Below are 17,420 nucleotides of genomic sequence, written 5' to 3' on the forward strand. Positions count from 1 at the left end.
GAGATTCCAATCTGCACCGCACCCACTCCAGAAATAAATAAAAAGAATAGGAATGTCATAGAAAATAACCTAAATGAGAAAATAGAAAATTGATTTTAAAAACTGATCACATACTCTGTGACACCAAGTGGAACTGAGATAAATCCATCCAATATTTTCCCAATGCTCCACAGGCCATTGGATGCACACATGTGCAAAATAAAAGCATCACTCCTACCTCACCAGTGTGAGTACCATGCTGTTCACATCAACAGTTAAAAAGGGTGAAAAAGGAAATCTGTAAAGCCAAGTCATGCCAGATACTCATGTAAGATCTTCTACGTGACAATAAGGAATTACATGACAGTAATACAGTCCACTGAATAACATTTCCCCTTATAAGTTACAGGGTTTAAAATAATCTTCCTTAACTACAAATATCTTGTAAAAGAGACGTTCTAATCTTTCCCACCTATTCTGTCCTTCATTCCTGTCAAGAAATTACATCAGCTTTTAAATTAAGAGTGCCTAACATACCAAGCTTGTTTTGGAAGAAACATGCCGAATGTTTTACATACAATAACTGCTAAATGAGCCAAGGTTGACTCTAGTCCAGGACTTTATCAGCAAGCAAAATTACTTTAAACACATTACCCCTCATCTTGCTCATCTTCTGCAAAAGGCCTTTGGTGCCGACAGTCATCCGTTCCTGCATCGTGTCCTGCATTAAAATAAAGATGAAAAACAGTTTTACCAGATATATATGATTTTGGTCATTTCTCACGGAGAAATACCCTCACCATGGAATTTCTAAGGCCTTTGGACTACAAAGGCTTTCGGAACAGACCTATACAGTACAGGGAATCATCAAGTGCAGGTCAGAGGAAGTTAGGCCATCGCCCAGAAAGGTTTTCTGGAGACGTTTCTGCAAGTCTTTCTGGCTTCGAGTCACAGTGAACCAGGTCCTACTCATGACACATTTCAGAAGAAGGAATGCCCACGTCCAGAAGGGCTGCTGCAGGAGCGTCTGGAACTCTCCGACTGCTACAGGGTGGGAGCATGACAGGGGAACCCTGAAGGCCAGGAACAGGCTTTAGAACCATGGGCTGTTTAGCGTTTGGAACAAGTGGAATCCGAAGCAGTGAGCCTGGGGAGCGGTGGCGCCCACGTGCTCCACCTGCAAAGAGATCAGAGAGACAGAGCCCTGAGGCAGGCCCCTTCTTCGGGGGCCCCGCGGGCGTCTTTCCCTTGACGCTCATCGTCAAGGGCTGCCATCGCCTGAGCCTCCACCGGGGACGTGGCCTTCCTTCCCCTGAGCTTCCCTCCAGCAGGCGCCAGGGTGCGCTGTCTCCCCGCGCTGCAGACAATTCCTGGACCTCGGGAGTGCAGAGCCACGCTGCAGAGACAGCAAGCCACACGACAGCCAGAGGGCACGTCCCGGGCTGCACAGGCGTGGGGCTGTCCTGCCCTAGAGTCTGTGCTGGCAGCAGGAGGCGACGAGGAGAGGACGCCAGCCACAGTCCCGCCCGCCGCCCCACCCCTGAGCTCCAGTCCCTCTGCGGGGCTCCTGCCGCTGGGACGCGAAGAAACTCAGCGCTGCTCCCGCTGCCCAAGGGCCCCCGTGCGGCCGGGGATAGGGCCGGCTGTGGGGTCACGACCACCTCCTGGCCGTCTCCACGGGAAGCGAACCCTCAACGCTGGTCCTGCATGGCCAGGCGAGGTCGCTGGCCTCTCACTGGCCCGGACGCCCTCTGAGGTCCTCCAGGGACCAGGTGTCCCTTCCTGACAGGGGGCCAGCAGGGCAGGAGGGGCAGACTCGGAAGGTCCCCTCCCCGCCCGACCGCACGCACTCGGCCCCACTGCCACCCTCCCCCTGTCCTGACCCACCTGGCAGGGATCCCAGACCCCAGGTGACACCAACGCTGGGATGGCTCCTCAGAGGTCCGCTGGGCCCTCCCTGCGCCCACACCCTCGAGCCCCAGGCCGCTGGGCCACTGAAGAATTTCATGCCCGTGTGAAATGCAGGAAGCAGCTGTATTTTTGCTCTTTTCCCCTCAAACACAGCCCAATAAAAAATAAATAGAAACCCTGAGTGTCAGTCAGTAAGCACCCACTGGGCCTATACTTTGCACCTGGCCCTGTGCTGGCACCATAATATATATATAAATATGAAGAGGGACTGTTTACTGTCCCACCACATATCCCATCCAATGAGGGAGAGACACATGTTACTGGAGCAGCAATGGCTGCTGTCTCTGGTGTGACACGTGGCGGGCCTGGCGGTCTCCATCAGACAATAAGCGGCTGTACTCAGACTTACTCTTGCAATGTAAGCAGCTCCCAGCCCCGTTAGAATTCTCTGTCCCCCATACACACATGGGGCAGGATCAGGGGCAGGGGGCGGGGAGGCCCCCATTTGGGCAGCGTGTGGGGGGGTGCACTGCAGCCAGGGCACAGGCGCGAGCCGGCCATGTGCAGCTCCCTTAGCGGGCTTGTCACCTGACTTCCTCTTCCTACCACAGCCTCGTGGCCCGGTCTGCACCACGGCGGCACCAGCAACATAGGTGTGGTGGCTGCCCTGCACGGGCGATCCGGCCTGGAGCCATCTCCAGCAGGTATGGAGCTGGGCCCCGGGCACAAAGGCAACCCAGATAACAGGGGATCCCCCAATGACCCTTGCTACCTTCCTAGGGGCCAGTAGCTCTAAGTTTTCCCTGGAAGTTGAATCCCACCAGCACCATGCGGCCTCCCTGCCATTTCCAGGCATCACGACCAGCCTGGGAAATTCAGGGTCACCTACTCCACCCTTGACCCTGCCCAGGGACATCCTAGTTAAGACAAGTGGCTCTGACCCTTGGTCTTGAGGGAAAGTGGCTGTAGCCCTTCCCCTCCCCCCACCCCCTCCTACTTCCACTGACTGATGTATCCCTGTTCAGGCATGAGGGTGGGGTGGGTGAATAAGGTGGGGGCTGTATGTGAACGAGTGAGGGGCACAGGGGGCTGTAGGTAATAGGGTGGGAGTGGGGAGCACAGGGAAATGAGAGTGGGGTCTTGGGGGTAAAGGTTGGGCTTGGGTGGGGGCAGGACTTTGAGCAGGGATGGAGCTTGGGAAGGGGTGGATTTAGGGGGGGAGGGGTGGATTTTGCCGTGGGGTGGATTTTACGAATTGGTGGAGGTTGTGCTGGGGTTGGAACAGCAACATTACCCCCGGATATTTTCTGCCTAAGCAGCAGCCCCCGTTTGGGTAGTTTCTTGTATCCCTGCACCAGGGTCCTTGTGTACACCTCTGGAGACTCAGAATTGACACAACCTGAGTGGGAGACGTGGACCAGAACCAACATACGTCTGTCTTGCTTTGGATAGATCCAGTGGAGCGGGACCCATCACCTCTGGATCTGCCTGACTGGACAGAGCTAGAGAGCAGAGGGAGTGCTGAGTGCTAGTGGAATCGGAATCGCAGCAGCATCTGAACTGCTGGTGGGACCTACTCAGCAGGGTGAGCAGCTCGGAGGTGGGCTGTGTTGGGAGGGGACTGTGTAACCCTGGCAAAGAGCAGGAGTGGAGGGGCTGCCTGCCAGGGCTCACAGACTGCAGGGCAGGGCCACACCTACAGCAAGAGTTGTCTGTTTCCTGCAGTGTGGCAGAGGAGACCCTTTCTGGGTCCCTTTTCTGCTCCTGATTCCAGCTTCCACTAATTTGAAAGCACAAGCTCTTGTTTTTCAGCACTCACCCTTGCTACCCACCTCACCCCACATCGCCCCTCCCTCACTCACCACCTTGTGGCTAAGATGCTGCATTGGTTGGAGGCCGGTGACATCACCTGTTGCTCCTTGAGGGCCTTAACCTTACTGCAGACACCATCCTGCAATGCAAACCCATGGTCCACACTGTTCTCGGCATCTATGGCAGCACTGCAGCTCGTCACACGCGCTCCATACCCGCCCCTCTCATTGCACTGCACAGAGCTCCAGCCATCTCTCTCATCTGTCAGGCATTTTCTGAGAAAGAGGAGAGCTCTGCAGCTCCTTCTGCCAGCCTTTGCCCCGGCCCAAGGAGGGGGCCAGGTATTGTGGGCCGGCAGAGCACCAGGGGGTGGGGAGCATTTTCCTGCCCTCTCCTTCCTCGAGGGCTTTGTGAGTGTCCCCAGGCATCAGGCCCTGCCTCCTGACACTGGCCTTTTCACCACAGGCATGCACAGCACACGGATTTCAAGGAGGAACCCACAGAAAATGGAGTTCAGCTAGGAGGGCTGAGGTGGGGGAGATTTGCCTGGGGAGACCCTCCACACTCTGCTCTCCACAAAATAACTGCAGGAGCCCTGGGAAGCAGGGACTAAATCCCTGCATGGAGGGGGGCAGAGGAGGTGCTCTGGGTGGAGGTGGGGAGTGGGTGTTAACGATGCTCTCACCCCTTTGCATTACAGGCTGTGGAAACCTGGGGCACTTCTGCCTTCCTTCTTGGCATTGGCTCAGAATTATTTGAGTCCTGGTAAAACTCTGAGCTGATTACTGCCCTAGTATTAGATCAGTCCGTAGGCAGTGAGAGCCATGGCAGAGACACTGTTAGAGGATTGGTGCAAGGGCATGGGCCTGGACCCCAGGAAGGCCCTGCTGATCGTGGGCATCCCCGTGGAGTGTAGTGAGGCTGAAATTAAAGAGACCGTGAAGGCAGGCTTCAAGCCCCTGTGTGCGTACAGGGTGCTGGGCAGAACATTCCTAAGGGAAGACAATGCCAAGGCTGTCCTCATCGAGTTGGCTGACTGTCAATTTTGCAACAATCCCTAGTCAGATACCAGGAAATGAGGGCACCTGGGAAGTGGTGGTAAAACCCTGGAACCCAGATGAACAATTTATCAATTGACTAAAGTACTTCCTGAATGATGAGGGCCGGAGAGTGGTAGACGTGGCCAAAACCCTGGCCTATAGCACCTTGTCCACTGAGGACATGGAGCTAGAGGGCTTGAGCCAAGTCCGACCAGCAGTTTTGCAGCCTCTGGAAGATAGCACGTGGTACCAAAAACCGAAAGTGTTTTCGGGAAGTGCTTTCCCAGGCCCAGGCGAAGAGACTTTTGAAGTGTGGCTGGAGCAGGTCACTGACATGATGCAGATGTGGCAAGTGTCTGAGGTGGAGAAGAGGTGGCGTCTGCTGGAGAGTTTACGCGGCTCTGCCCTGTCCATCATGCAGGTGCTCTGGGCCCACAATGACTCTATCTCTGTGGAGCAGTGCCTGGACGCCCTGAAGCAGATCTTTGGGGATAAAGAGGACTTTAGAAGCTCTCAGTTTAGGTTTCTTCAGACCTTTCAGAAGACCGGAGAGAGTCTCTGCTTACTTGCTACGCTTAGAACCCCTGCTGCAGAAAGCCGTGGAGCACAGCCCCTTAGAGCAGAGCACAGACTTGATTCGCCTGAAACATTTTCTATCTAGGGCCTGCATGTCCACCACCCTCCAGCACAAGCTCAAGCTCCTTGATCAGTGAGACTGTCACCCCACATTTATGGAGTTAATGAAAGTCATTCGAGATGAAGAGGAGAGGGAGGCCACCATGGCTGTGATGAAGGAGAAGCAGAGTCCTGTAGGAAGAGACTGGAAGGCAGCAGGTAGGCAGGCAGTAGCGGGGGCCTTGGGCAGGCAGTCCCCGCAGCTCAGGTCCCCATGCAGTCAGTCTTTTGGCGAGAGCAGCAGCCAGACCCTACAGGAAGGGGCTCTCCCATCACTGAAGCGCAGCCGACTGCTGTGCTGCCACAGCACTGGGGAAGAAGGCCATGGCCAGGCAGCGTGTGCAGTGGCTGAAGACAAACCTCCATCACTGGGGAGGACACAGGTTGTAGCAGGAGACAGCAGCATCGGGAAATGAGACGGGGGCTGGGGCCATGAGCCACCCCGAGCCCTACAATGCATAGGATCAGAAGATCCAGGCACCGCTTCTCCTAGCAGGTAGCAGAGACATTTTATCAAGGGGAAGGGGCAGCCCACGAAAACAACATTTGACTTGAGTGGGGCAGAGGGGCAGGGCAGCCAGGCCCAGGCTGTGCCCCGTCCTCCTCCACAAGCTGGAAGGGGCTCCACCAACCAAGACCAAACCCCATGTGACTCACTGACGGCCCTGACGAGGTGCCAGAGATGCAAGTGGGGAGCTGCAGCACCCCGCACATGGGGCGGCCAAGACTCGGGTGGGGACCCCAGCAAAGTAGAGGCTCAAGAAGGTGCAGCTGAGGGCTCTGGCCCAGGCATGAGCCCAGTCATCTGGCCAACCCCTAACGCCCACCCTGTGTGCTCAGAGCTAAAGATGCTCACAAGCCCCCAGGCCGTGTGGGGCCTGGAAGAGCCTGCCCAGGGACTGCCCCAGCCAGAAGGAATCAGTGCTGGTGAGGAAGAGCTGCAAAGCAGAGAAGTAACATCCCAGAGGGGAGGCCACAGGATCCAGCCTGTCTTCAGGATCAACTATACTGCTCTAGGGGAGCCCCAGGAAGGGAGCACCGTTGAGCTGAGGGCAGGGGACACAAAGGACCTGGGAGCCCCATGCCAGCTGAGAGGCAGTTTTCTCCCCCTGTGGCCTGACAGGGCTCAATGGGCAAAAAGATCAAAGACTGGCAGGAGAAGACCCCCAGGCAGGGGTGCTGGGTATCCAGTGGGCCAGTGTCCCCACAGCTGGCTTAGGCCAGATTGGGTGTGCAGGAAAGTTTTTGTTCCAAAGCAGGAGGTGCAGGAGGAGGAGGGGGATCAGGAGGGAGGGAAGGAACAGGAGGAAGATGAGGAGCAGTAGGAGCAGGAGGAGGAGGGGGAGCAGGTGGAGGAGGAAGAGGAGGCGGGAGGAGTGGGGGGTGTTGTCTCGTGCTGTTGTGTTTGTGCAGAGCCACAGGAGAGAGAAGGCAAGGAGAACCTGGGACTGGCATGGTGGACCACAGCTGAGCACCTGCCGATGCCGAGCCCTGCCCCACACCCCGCCACCTTGGGCAGCTGGCCTGGAGGCAGCCCTGAGTGTCTGGCCCAGGCCTGGATGAGGGACCTGAAGACGGCTGCCACCTGCACTGGACTGGGAGACATTAGGGGGAAAGAGGCCATTTCAATGATGGAGCTGCCGGGGTCTCCCAAGAGGGGTCCCCCATTCCCAGTCCTGGGTCAGGCTGTTCCCTGTTCTGTGAAGCCCACCCTTATCTGTGTTGGCCCCGAGGTGACTCCCGTGTCAAGCAAGCGCTCCCATTTCCCAGCCCCCACCGCCATCGTGTCTGTGCAAACCCGTGAGGCTCGTGTCTACCCCGGGGTGCGACCTGGCCTGCCGGGTCAGCCACCTCTGGGCCTGGGCACGTGCTGTGAGCTTCCAGGCCAGGAGCCAAGGCTCTGCTCGCTCTTGTCCAGTGTCGCCAGCTCCACCTCCGCTTTCTCAGTGAAGATTTAGGCCACCGGCTGCTTGTTCTTGTGGGAATGTGTGTGACCTTAACTGAGCATTTCCTCCCGGAGTCTCCGAGCTCTGATGTCCACCCTGTTCTTATTCATGCCTCAGTTTCCTTGGCTTGTTGGCTTGTTTCCTGCCATGTTCTCCAGTGTCCTGTGACTGTCCTGTGCAGGCCATCGGGCAGGGCCCTGGCCCAGAGGGTCAGCCCAGGAGCGGGTTTCCTCAAGTGAGTGGACATTGCCAGAGTCCACCGTCCTCGCAAGAGGCAGATTGGGGAGCCCTAAGGAAGGAGCCACAGTGTGGGCGACAGATGTGGCACCTGGTCAGGAACCCCAAGAGGAGGGGGCTCCGGGACCCATGACCTCTCGTGGCTGTTGGGATGTCTTCTCTGTGATGTCGTCCCCTTCTCCTCAGTGGTTCAGCAGATTTTTCTTGTCAGTAAAGTTCTCTGGATGTTGCAGCTGAGTCTCGCCTCTGCTGTGGGCAATTGATGGCTGGGCCAGCCTGGGCTGGGATGGAGGTGGGGATGAGGGGACACAGGGGCCACGTTAACATTGGGGGAAGTGAGGGGCAGGGGCCGTGATGGGCCATGGGGCCCCCTGGGATTCACGGAGCCCGGTGACATGACATGGGGCAGTGGCTGGTTGGATCACCAGGTCACTCGGGCAGCCCCAGGAATAAGTGGGTAGAAGTTGAAGGGAGGGCGAAAAACAGCAGGCAGACCCCAGGCCCCAGGACCCCGGCTCTTCTACAAGTGGGACTATTTTATTTTGAATGGTTCGTGAAAGCAACTTCAGTAACTCAATAAAAGAAGACATTTTACTAAGTTGTTAGAAATATATTCTCAAACAATTTCATAGTTATTAAATAAAATGAAGACTGTGCATATTGTTAAATGTATAAAGTGCACATTACAAAAGGAAATGTATGAGAATTATCGATTCAGGGTTTTAGATGCATGTGCATTGACACTTCCACATACTACTGAATATTATACGTAGAAAGCAAAGCACTCTCGACAATTTACCTTTAAAAATAGATGTAAAATACATAAAGCACAAATAATTCATTATACATATACAATAGTGAAATTCCTAAATCAATGCTAAGAGCAGGTGTCATATACAGTGGACCAAAACGAAGTAAATGACATTTTGGTGTCTCTGTGAAAATGACATATTCACAAACCCATGGCTCAGCACTGGTATTTATTTATCTCGTTCAGTTGTCTCGATAATATTTAGCACTTTAATTTGCTTCCAAAATACAAACAGAAGTTTCTTTTAATCATTTTTACGGCCATAGAATAGGTTTTCTTTTGAAATCAAATTTTCATTGAAATTGGCTCTGTAACCTGGTTCGTAATACACAAGTGTGAGCAGATAAAATCGATTTTGTCTTCTCTTATATTTTCCTTAAGAAAGAACAATTTAACCTTCGATGCTTGTGCTTTCTACCTCTTGGGACTGATAGCGATCCACTGAGGCCAAACCTAAAATTAAGTCATCTATCTTTTTTTTTTTTTGTGACCGGTAAGAGGATCGCAACCCTTGGCTTGGCGTCAGTCCCCGCCTGCCCCCACGCAGGTATCTGGGGCCACCCCTGTGCCAGGCCGGGCTTGGGGGGCATTTCTGCCCAAACTGGAAAGGAAGAGAGTGACAGAGGCTAAGGCTGAACTTGATCAGGTCCGTTCAACTCACCTGATCCAGCCCCTGCTCCAGAAAACCACCAGACCAGGGCCCTGGAGATGCAGGCTCTGATCCCCACCCTGCCTGTCCCAGCCCACTGTGGGGACCAGCAGCAGAGACACGGGGACAGAGGGGTCTAGACCGATAGGGCCAGTGGGGGTGTGTGTCAGAGAAGAGTTGTGCCCCCACCCCCAGCCCCACCCCGGGAGTCCAGCTTCCCAGCAGAGGCCAAGGAGGGGTCTGAAGGGGGCCTGGCACAGTCTTGTGGTTGTGGAGAAGGACCCAGGGCGTGTGGGAAGGGGGACAAGATGAGCTTGTGCAGGAAGGCAGGGGGCCTCCCACAGGGCCAGGGGGGTTTGCACTTGGCTCGGTGGATGCCTTTGACCATCTCCCTAATAACCTGATGGTGGAGGCCTGGGGAGGGCCCCAGGCATGTGGCAGGGCCACTGCCCACAGGAGCACTGCAGACCCAGGTGGTCCCCGCCAGGCCGTGGGCCACACCATGGGCCTCCCGCACCCCACCCTCAGCCGGCAGCATCCACGTGGTTTGAAACAAGGAGCTCCTGTCCCCCTAAGCTGCACTCGGTGTTCCCAGGAAGATGATTCCTTGTCCCAGATCCAAGCACATCGCCTGTTGTTGGACACCCTCAACCTTGTCACGTGACAGTCCCCGGGACAGGCCTCCCTCTCCCCAGGCTACTGCTGCACAGTTCCCAGTTGGGGTCCTGCAGCCTGAGGCCATGTGCCTTGTCTCTCCTGGATTTCCTGAGAGACTCTAGGGTCTGAGTGGCAGTCCCCAGTCCAAACTTGATGCACACCGATCCCTTGACTTGCATGTAGGGAGAAGGGTGTCTTCCATTTCTACGTTGACAACACGGGACAGCTGGAATTCACACCACCCTGGCTGGGACGGCAGCGTCGCACCAATCCCATTTAGTCCCACCCTGACCTGGGCTGGAGCCCCCTTTCATGCCACATCACCCCACAGAGGGCCCGAGTGCCCCCTTCTTTGGTGGGGACCAGGGGCGCTGAGACTTTTGGGCACCTGACACTAGCCGGGGGCAGCCCCTGCCACTCACAGGAACAGTCCCCCCACCTCCTACCCCAGGCAGAACCACTTTCTCCTCCTTTGCTTCCTTCCTCACCAGCCCCTTGGGGTTCTGCTTCCTCCAAGTCCCTGGCTCTGCACAAAGAACCCAGGCCCTCCCCTTCTCTCCAGACCCTCTGCCTGTGCTGCACCCAGCAGGTGGGTGACTCACACATCCTATCCTAGCAGTGGGGCCAGGAGAGGAGACACGTTCCAAAGGGAAGGGAGAGGACATGGCGTGGGGCAGGGAAACACCCAGATTCCATTTCTACAGAAACCCACCCCATCCTTCCCACACCAGGGGCACGGCCTCGAGCACTTCCCACCCATCACTGAGGCCACCTTCCCCTCTGTCAGTGCTCTTTCCTCCAGAGCAGGCCTCGCATTAGATACTGGGGATTCAGCAGTAAATGCCACAGCGAGGCCTGCTCCAGTGGTCCTTTTGGTATATAGGAGAAACAGACAATAGCTCAAGGAATGAAAAAATCCTATACAATTACAGATTGTGGTAAATATTAAGACAATAAGACAACGAGAGTCAGGCCAGCCCAGAAAGCACCAAGGAAATGACAGTTATGACAGGCATGTTCAAGGACCTGGAGTAGGACCAGTGAGAAAAGGCAAGTGGAGCTCGGGAGGTCGGACAAGGCAGAAGGCTTGGAGGCCATGGATGGGGATCTGGAAGCCACAGGAGGGTTGTGAGCTGCTGGGCATTTTAGAAAGACCCCCCTGACTGCCAGTGGAGCCTGGCGAGCCATCTAGGCTGAATGCGCTGGTGGCATGGAGCGATGTGCGGCTGCTTGGGCCCCATCGCCCCTTCAAAAGAGACTCTTTTGATGGCCATTTACTTTTTCCACTTCAAATTGGATGTTTCTGTGTATTTTTCATTAAACAGGTATTGGAACTGCTTGGAAGCCCTGTGTGTGTGGACGGGAGTGGGAGCGCTACACCCTGGAGGGCTTTGTGGGGGAGAACTGAGATTTATGGTGGGACCTCTCATGGCTAATGTCTCTGGATCTTTTCTCTTTGACTTTTTTTCCCCCCACCAAAGAAATCCTTTCATCTTCTACCTGGGAGGTATTTACCTGGCGGCCAATGCTCTGGAGTGGAGTGTGTCACTGCTCGCCTCTCTCGACCTTCACTTAATTCTCTAGTTTTGCTTCTGGTGAGTGCTGCTCCCTTGAGGCATCTGAAAGCGTTTGCTGCAATAGTGCTGCCAAACCAACAGCCCCTGGGTCTCAGTGGTTCACATCAACATTTATTTCTCACTCGTGGCCTTCGGCTCACTTGTGGCTGTGTGTGCGGTGGTGGAGATGGCTTCAGGTCTGCTCCACGTGTCTCCTCATTCTGGGTGCCCCATGGAAGCATCAGTGGTTGCCTGAGTGAGGCCATGACTCCCAATGTGCCAGGGCAGGGGCAGAAGTGGAAGGTCAAACCACGGAAGCACATCAAAGCCTCTCACGGGACATGGTGCACCTCATGCCCACTCATATATATCGCGTTGGCAAGTCACAGGCCAAAGCCCAAAGGCAGTGGGGTGTGGAAGTATATTCTGCCTACAGTGAACCGTGACAAGGGCCAGCAGGGGAGGGACACCAAATACTCCTTCCTCCCACATCCGCTGAGGCAGCAGCATCAGAATGGAGACCTGCGAGATGGGAAGGCATCGGCTGCCTGAAGAGGAACATTCTCAACAGAGGGAAGACACACTAGAACTTGGTGTGTCCCAAGAATGGGGAAGAGCGTGGCTGGAGCCGAGTGAGTCGGAAGATTGGCACAGGGGAGGTCACATGGGCACTGGGCTCGGTGTGGCAGGGCTTGGAGGCCACGGGAAGGAGTCGGGGTTTATGTCCAAGGCTGATGGGAAGCCATGGCCTGGCATGTATTCAGAGATGGAAGTGATCGGATAAGACTTACTTTTTATTTTATTTTTATTTTTTGTCTTTTTCGTGACCGGCACTCAGCCAGTGAGTGCACCGGCCATTCAGACATAGGATCCGAACCCGCGGTGGGAGTGTCGCCGTGCTCCCAGTGCCGCACTGTCCTGAGTGCGCCACAGGCTCGGCCCAGACTTGTTTTTTAAAGGATCTCTTCGGCTGCTTTTGAGAGAAAAGACAGAGGCAATAAGAGGCCATAGGAGGGTCAGGTGGGTGGCCAATGCAGCCTGTTGTTTAGGCTAGAGATGGTGGTAGCTTGGACTTGGGGTGTGACTACAGAGATGACGAGAAGTGGGAGGACTGGGAGGATCAGTTGAAGATGAATGGACAGACCTTGGTGACAGAGTAGATGTAGGAACTGAGGAAGAGAAGGAGGTGTGATGAATTAGTCCCAGGCTCCGAGCTTAGACCACCATGGGAATGGGGTGCAATTTAGGAGGAGGGAGAGATCATAGGGCCTGGAGGGAGGGGCACATCTAAACTGAGGAGTCTTGCTGGGACCTAGTTAGGTGCCTCAAGACAAAAGTGCCCCAATGACCCCTTCCAGGAGCAGTGAAGGCGTGGCGGGTCTGATGGAGCGAACCCTCTGCCTGAGAGGGGCGGCCCAGGCTGTTCATGAGAAAAGTTCTGTGTGTGGAGTTGGTGCTGTGGGGAGGCCAAGGAGCCGCGGTGTCACTAAGGCTTCTGTGCCTGTGCCTTGTGCTCCATTGCTGGAAGCCGGGAGAAATGACTTTGGGGCAGGATACATGTTTGTATCCCGCAAGAAATAACATGAGAAATTACATGTAAAAGAGTCCAAGCTGTCGAGATGTATATGGAGTAAAATGTGGACTCTGCCACCTCTGATTCAATAGCTTTGTCCTCGATGGCATCCCCCAAAGCCTGTTGTGAACTTTGTCCAAGATAAAACTCACATCACATAAAACCCTGGCTCTTAAAGTATGTAATTTGGTGGTTTTTCAAACATTCCCCAAGTGGATCTTATGTTCCCTGATGTTTGCTGCTGACTAGACCAAGGCAAGTTCATGCCCAGGACAAATGAGATTCTCTGAAAGTGCAGCAAACTCTTGAGAGGTGGTTCGGTGCACTGTGACTTGACACTGACATCACTGACAGTGGGTCGCACTGGGAAGAGAAATGTCCTTTGTGGGCCTGCAAGAGGGCACACTTTTATATTTTACTCCATATAAATCCTGACGGCTTAAACATTTTGCATATAAGAATTCATGTTATTACTTTTGGGACAAAAACATAGAAACCACAAAAGAAATCACTGTGATAATTGAAGGCATCGTTGAGAAATAAGGAAGTGAACATATTTTCATCCTGGCTATGCAGACCCATCAGTGTGGGATGTAGGGCAAGTCCATTTCCTTTTTGGGCATCAGTTTCCCCATCTTTACTATGATGAAAAATTTCCACTTCCTCCCTACTCTGAAGGCCAGGACTCTGTGAGCCTAAGGATGTCATTATGTGTCCCAAGTGTCCCATGTGCCTTTTCTGTCCCTAATGCATCTTCATCCCCTCCACACTCCCAGGAGTTCAAATGGTCCCTGTGGAGCGGATGGAGTAGGGAGAGCAGGGAAAGGCTGTGTAGATGACTTTAGCAGTGAGTTTATGAGTTTATTTATTTATAGTATAAAGTTAAGGTGCACAACATGATGTTTTGATATACATACGCATAGTAAAGGGGCACAAGCACCAAGGTTGTCACTAGAAGGGGATGTGAGGACAAAAGGGCCTTCTAACTATGTGATATAAAGGATAGAAAATGGGACAAGCACACAAATTGTCCTTGTAGGGGCAGAGGCAGTTCATCCATTGCCACAAGGCCAGAGCAGAGAATAGGGACACAGACGCAGACAGTGAGTAGGTTTGATGGTGGGAGGATGACGTGATTCTCAGCCAGTTGCACGTGTTTTCTCAGTGAACTATGAGGCAAGGTCATCAGCAGGGATGTTGGAAGTTTGAGTAGAGAAGAAGGGGTGAAAGAGTACTTTTGGAGAGAGGGACGAGGAGTATAATACCAGGGAATTGGCCACCAAATTTCAGCAGGCCAGCGCTAGGGAGAGACGGCCCCCAACAACATTCCGCTCTTCAAGCATAGCTGGGAAGCAGGCTGGTCCTGCGGGGTTCAGAGAGGCATGGGGCTGTAGACACACAAGGGCACTGGAGGGAGAGAGAGGCAAATGAACTAAATGGGTTGGTAAGGGAGTGTTTATAGGGCTGGATGGTGCATCTAACTGGATAAACAAGAAGGTCATGGTGTGTGTATGGGGGAGAAGGTGCATGTGTGTGTGTGTATGGTCAATGGATTCACAGACCCTTTGGGGAACTTCAGAATCTTTGAAGCTTTTTCCCCTGTGTCATTAAATAAGCAGCAATTCCAGGAGCTCAGGAATGCTCCACCAGCTATGTGCCCTTGGCTGCTGAGGTTGGCTTTGGCTTTTCCTGGTTAAAACACCACAGACTACGTGTATGCTGCATTTCCAACTGGGTTTTCTCCATATACTTTGTTGTACTATAGTTATTTTTATAAGTAGGCATCCCTCAGTATCTTGGAGGATTGGTTCCAGGACACTTTCCAGGCCCACCCCACCCCACCCCCATACCAAAATCCACCGATGCTCTAGTCCCTTACATAAATGGCATAGTATTTGCATGTAACCTACGCACATTGTAAATGCTTTGGGGAATGAGTTAAGGAATAAAACCCACAAACATAACATAAACATATATGGGTAGCATTTGATCCCTAACCCAAGACCAACACAGAAATGAAAAGAAAGATAGATAGTTATCCTTGAGATCCAAGACCAGAGGCCCCATGTCATGGGAGCCCAACCCCTCCCCCAGCACGAAGAGCCGATATATTACAAATAAACGGTCTTTTTATTGTGTGTCCATGAAAACAAAGTCAGGGAGGCCTTTGGCCAACAAGGTGTCAATGAGCAAGAGGCATGCATGATAACAACCGTATTCTCCTTGGGAGTGAGTTCTTTACCTCCCAGGCCTTAAGGGTCACACGCAACCAGGGACAGGAGGCTCCAGAGGAAGGCAAGCCCAGGACCACCATACACTGGAGGGCCTGAGTCTGCTGCCTCCCTGGCAGGACAAGGCAGGGAGAACAAACACTGCCTCGGGCTAGGCCCAGCCTCCTGAAGCTAGAACACACGAAAACCCCCCACCCTCACCCCCATCAAACACTGCTGAAGAAGTCAGCCAGGACTTCTGAGAAGAGCTGGCTCTGAAGCCGAAAACCCTCAGGGCTCCATCCACAAGGGGTTGCCCTCTTGAAGCTCCCAGTAGTAGTAAACAAAGGGCAGCAAGGGAACTAACAGCAGGAAAAGCAGCAGCTGGCTCCAGAGCGGGACCCTAAGGGCCTGCTTTCCTGGCTGGATGGTGTATCGGGTGAGACATGAAAGGCAGGAATATGAAGATGAGGATAAAGAAGAGAAGGATGAGGATGTAGGATAATAGGACAGGTCCTGGGAGCTCTTGGAGATTCTGGAAATGTGGCGGTAGTGTGCGATGCTCTGGTAGGCACTGTCCAAGCCTTACACGGGGTGTTCCCTGAGGCAAAAGAGGGCAGCAAGTGGGCCAGTAGAGCCTGGGCCCAGAACCAGCCCCGTCCCTGGGCCTCTCCACTACTCACCTATCCTTTCTGTCCCTTCGGAAGAAGATAAAAGACTCATCTCGAATCTGCAGAAGCAAGTAAGTATGAGGGAACTGGTTGGTGGGATCACCATGGCCCTATCATATCCCTCAGTCCAAACTTCCTTGGCCAGCCCACTCAGATCATTGCTTAAAGGCCAGGGACCTGCCCCTTCCAGAACCTTCTGGGTTCCCAGCCTTTTGCTTGTGGGGCCTTGCCACTCGCTCAGTGACTGTCCTGGCTGACTGTGCTCAACACCCTCCTTTCTATCCTAATGATTCTCAGAAAGAGCATGCGCCTAGATCTCAGACCAGGGTCCAGGCCACGTGCCGTCCCATGCACTCTAGTCAAATAGTTCGAATGGCTCCCTAAAGTCGGGCCCTGACCAAACAGGTGTCCACTGACCCTAACTCTCCCTGGAGAATGAAGGGTGCACCGTGTCCCCACTCCTGCACTGCATTTGCCCAAACCCAGCTATGGTACACTCAGGTCGGATCAAAGTATAGGATGCCTGTCAGCCTGCTCACCTGGTGGTGGAAGGTGTCAGCATCTGCGAGCAAAGTCACCGTCTGGTGGAATCCCTTGGATGTACCCACAGAATCAGCCTCCCTGGAAGTCCTGGTGGTCAGGTAACTCTCCTCATAGTACTTGTCATTACAACCTTAGGAAGGGGGGAATGGTTAGCAGAGGAAGCATCGGTGTCCCCTGCCTGGCCCAATGGACCTAATCTGAACCCCATTTCGGGCTGCTGAGAGGTGGTGGGGGTTGGGGCCTCAGGTTCTCCCTGAGACCGGGGTCCCGGATGGAGTGGGCTGCCGGTATCAGGGTGCCCACCCCATCCCTGCCTTACCCTTGCTCTGGTCAAGTAAGGTGTCTTCTTTCTTGGGCAGATTGTACATATCCAACGAACCCTTGGAGAGCTGAATCCAAGTCTGAATGGGGGAGCGGGAACATCCCATGTGCCCCTCAGGCTTTCCTCCCTTCTCCCCAGCGCCCCAATCGGCCAACGCCCTTGCCACACACTCCCGACCCATCGTCCCCGTCGCACATGCCCCGTTCCCATCCCATGGGCGGCCAGGCGGGCCTCTGGGGCAGGGTCTCACTGGAGAACCCATAGGAGGAGGCAGACGAGTTAGAGGACAAAAGCTTCCTCCGCCTTTGGGTCATGTACTTGAAGATTTCCTCTTCCAAGAGATTGTCAGTGGAGCCTGGCCAGACACGGGGCGCAGGGAGGTCAGGGGTATGGTCTGCAAGCCTGGGGGAGAGCGCAGTGGGGACAAGCGGAACGGGTGCGGGGGAAGGAGCGGGACGAAACGCGGGGAGCAGGTCCCGGGAGGGGACGAGACCGCCGCCGGCCGCCGCGTACCCAAGACGTTCCCGTGCGGGATGAAATAGCGCAGAAGGGCGGCCAGCTCGGGGTCCGACACAACCGCACAGTCGTCCATGACGGGCGCAGCCAGCACCGGGAGGCGAGAGGCGAAGGCCGGCGGCCCGGGCCTGTCTACACAAGCCTATCAACGGCCGCCTAGCAGCAGGGCGGGGGCAGCGCGAGCGCCTGGGGAGCAGCCGCGCTGGCGTCATGGTGGCGTCACGCGTGCGTCACAGTGGTGGGAGTGGGCGGGGCTGTGCTGCGCGCCGGGGGGCGGGGCTAGAGAGCCCAACGTCCCCAAGGGCGGCAGAG

General features: G+C 54.5%; 1 protein-coding gene and 1 pseudogene across 2 annotated transcripts; one reads left to right on the top strand and one right to left on the bottom strand.

Moving 5' to 3' along the window:
- Positions 1-4,526: 4,526 nt before the first annotated feature.
- Positions 4,527-5,879, top strand: LOC134368450 (paraneoplastic antigen-like protein 5; annotated as a pseudogene).
- Positions 5,880-15,459: 9,580 nt separating this feature from the next.
- Positions 15,460-17,198, bottom strand: LOC134367482 (emerin-like). 2 transcript variants are annotated; one of them, XM_063084231.1, is made up of 5 exons: positions 17,106-17,198; positions 16,841-16,947; positions 16,590-16,665; positions 16,267-16,400; positions 15,460-15,657 (listed from the first exon to the last, which is right to left on the bottom strand). In XM_063084231.1, exons 1-5 carry the CDS (start codon positions 17,182-17,184, stop codon positions 15,460-15,462), a joined length of 594 nt encoding a protein of 197 aa, XP_062940301.1. In that variant the 5' UTR covers positions 17,185-17,198. The 2 variants fall into 2 exon arrangements, 1 of the variants encoding a protein (XP_062940301.1); XR_010022418.1 differs by lacking the exons at positions 15,460-15,657; positions 16,590-16,665; positions 16,841-16,947 and having other exon boundaries at positions 16,348-16,400; positions 17,106-17,182.
- Positions 17,199-17,420: the final 222 nt, after the last annotated feature.

The sequence above is a fragment of the Cynocephalus volans genome, chromosome X (assembly GCF_027409185.1).
Source record: "Cynocephalus volans isolate mCynVol1 chromosome X, mCynVol1.pri, whole genome shotgun sequence".
NCBI classification, from domain to species: domain Eukaryota; kingdom Metazoa; phylum Chordata; class Mammalia; order Dermoptera; family Cynocephalidae; genus Cynocephalus; species Cynocephalus volans.

What these genes read in the sequence shown, in the direction of transcription:
- LOC134367482 (XM_063084231.1), bottom strand. Translation starts at nt 17,184, where the DNA reads ATGGACGACTGTGCGGTTGTGTCGGACCCCGAGCTGGCCGCCCTTCTG. An exon ending in CTTACTTGACCAGAGCAAGG is followed by an intron (nt 16,401 to 16,589) that starts GTAAGGCAGGGA and finishes CCCCTTCCTAAG; the next exon opens with GTTGTAATGACAAGTACTAT. An exon ending in CTGACACCTTCCACCACCAG is followed by an intron (nt 15,658 to 16,266) that starts GTGAGCAGGCTG and finishes CTTTTGCCTCAG; the next exon opens with GGAACACCCCGTGTAAGGCT.